Here is a 2,447-nt window from a genome sequence, read left to right on the forward strand (position 1 = left end):
GCGCGTGTCGTTGTGTTCCAATTAGTATGTACATCTGCCATTATAATTTGTATCTAGAGTTTTGACAGTGTAAATATACTTTATATGTGTGTATGTGTGACGAGGGCGTTGAAATACATCTGCAGGAGGCTATCCATTCCCATTCGCGTGTGTCCAACGACACACAAACGCACACATGCTCATGTTACCACAAGAACACACACACACACACATGCACACACATGCACACACATGCACACACATGCACGCACATGTACACACATGCACACACACATGCACACACACAAGAACACACACACATACACCCACCTTGGCCGTGGACTCGGAACTGGAGGTTAATCTCAAAGCCAGGGTACTCCTCGTCGCCGGGCGGGTTGAAAGGGACAGTGTTCCAAAGGCTGCCGCGGCGAGACTGGCGGTCGGGCGTGAGGCGGATGTAGTCGTCGGTGACGACGGTGGAGCCATAGAAGTCCCAGTTGGGGATGGTCATGCCGTTGGTCATGTACGGGTGCTGCGGTGGTGGTGTTCCGTGCGTTGTTGTAATCGTGTGAGAACGATGAGCAAGGGCGGGGGAGGCGTTTGTAATTGGAAGCGGTATGCATTGAGGAGTACAGCCACGCAAGAGAAGTTGTGGAAGGAAGGACAGGAGAGCCAGTATGCAAGCACAGCGACACAGACATGCACGGAGAGAGAGAGAGAAAGAGAGAGAGAGAGAGAGACAGACAGACAGACAGAGAGAAACAGAGAGACACACACAAACACACACACAAGAACACGCACACACACACAGACACCCACACCCACACACCCACACACACACACAGACACACACACACACACACACACACACACACACACACACACACACACACACACACACACACACACACACACACACACACACACACACACACACACACCGTGATGGAGTGCAAGTGGTAGACGTAGCCCTTTGGGTCATGCACCCTTTTCGTCCTGTGATGCACAGCGGCTGTGTTCAGCGCGCATGCCGCAAGCACCAGCAGCACCGCCAGCACTGACATAGCAGACGTTAGCGTGGTCCCTGCCATCTCTGCTCACCCACTTGCTGTTCCTTGTGTGCGTGTGTGTCAGTGGCAGAAAACAAAAATGTGCACACACACACACACACACACACGCACACACACAAGAAGCAACAAGCAAGAAGTGAAGCAAGACACTGCTGCTCACTGACGTGCGACCACACACAGCACAGACCCGCTCTCGCCTGTCCACCCTCCAACCCCCTTGCCCACCTCTTCCCCTCCCGCGTTCCTTCAGGATGTCACAGCTCATCACTGCGCTCGGGTTCACGAACGGCGGCGATCGCATCCTCGCCGCCACCAACTCCAACCACATTGCAACGGGGAGGTCTGTGTGTGTGTGTCTGTCTGTCTGTGTGTCTGTCTGTCTGTCTGTCTGTCTATCTGTCTGTGTGTGTGTATGTGATTGCGCGCTTCTGCTCTCTCCTTCATGCCCACATTTCTCCCTGGCGCTCTCATGTGCTTCCTCTCTGCAGCGTCAGCGCCATCTTGGACGGCCTGGACAAGGCAGACAACACCAGTGATGACGACAAGAAGGCAACGTTGACCATGCACGGTGAGCACTTTGCTTGGCCCTGCGTGTGGCTTTCTCGCTTCAGTCAGCATGGCTTTGTCGCCCTCCACTCACGTACCACGACGTCGCTAACAAACAAACACACACTCACTCACTCACTCACTCACTCACTCACTCACTCACTCACTCACTCACTCACTCACACACACACACACACACACGCACACGCACACGCACAGAGTGTGCGGCCGGATATGGACGGGTGTTTGCCATTGATGCGATGCCAGGCAACGACGACAAGGCACTGCTGTGCCACCGGCGCAAGCTTGCAGTGGTCCAATTTGGTGACAGCACCTGTGACACATACAAGGTGCGCCACAGCAGTGTGATCCACGGCATCCCCACGCTGCGCCTTGGCAGAGATATGGCCAGAGTGAAGATGACAACTCTGTAATTCACGCTTCACACACGCGCACACACACACGCACACGCACGCACGCACGCACGCACACGCACGATTGCGTCAGGTGATGCAGTCGGCTGCGTTGCCCGGGAACGCGAGCAGCTGCCGATGCGTGTCGAAGGGGCTCGCGGCCGTTGGATTTGAGGACGGCTGGCTGCGGCTAGTTGATGTGGATGTGGATGGCGGGCGTGTCGTGGAGGAGAAGCGCATCCACTCCGATTGCATCAACGACATTGCCTTCAACGCAGCAACGTACTGTGTGTGTGTGTGTGTGTGTGTGTGTGTGTGTGTGTGTGTGTGTGTGTGTGTGTGTGTGTGTGTGTGTGTGTGTGTGTCTGGCTGGGCTGACTGCCTGTCTATCTGTCTGTCTGTCTGCCTGGCTGTCTGTCTGTGTGTGTGTGTGTGTGTG

At 55.1% G+C, this 2,447-nt stretch overlaps 2 protein-coding genes across 2 annotated transcripts in view; one reads left to right on the plus strand and one right to left on the minus strand.

Moving 5' to 3' along the window:
- PTSG_10232 (uncharacterized protein) overlaps positions 1-1,043 on the minus strand; it is a gene marked incomplete at both ends in the record, with an annotated part of 4,531 nt that extends 3,488 nt beyond the window's left edge. Inside the window, 2 exons of the mRNA XM_004988514.1 lie at positions 310-511; positions 921-1,043. Coding sequence (XP_004988571.1) covers positions 310-511; positions 921-1,043 — 325 coding nt within the window. The remainder of the gene's footprint in view (positions 1-309; positions 512-920) is intronic.
- Positions 1,044-1,300: 257 nt separating this feature from the next.
- On the plus strand, positions 1,301-2,029 carry PTSG_10233 (uncharacterized protein; the record flags this gene model as incomplete). The annotated part of the gene is made up of 3 exons (XM_004988515.1): positions 1,301-1,389; positions 1,538-1,617; positions 1,815-2,029. 3 exons carry the CDS (start codon positions 1,301-1,303, stop codon positions 2,027-2,029), a joined length of 384 nt encoding a protein of 127 aa, XP_004988572.1.
- Between the last annotated feature and the right edge of the window lie 418 nt (positions 2,030-2,447).

This window comes from Salpingoeca rosetta (genome assembly GCF_000188695.1).
Source record: "Salpingoeca rosetta unplaced genomic scaffold supercont1.35, whole genome shotgun sequence".
NCBI classification, from domain to species: Eukaryota; class Choanoflagellata; order Craspedida; family Salpingoecidae; genus Salpingoeca; species Salpingoeca rosetta.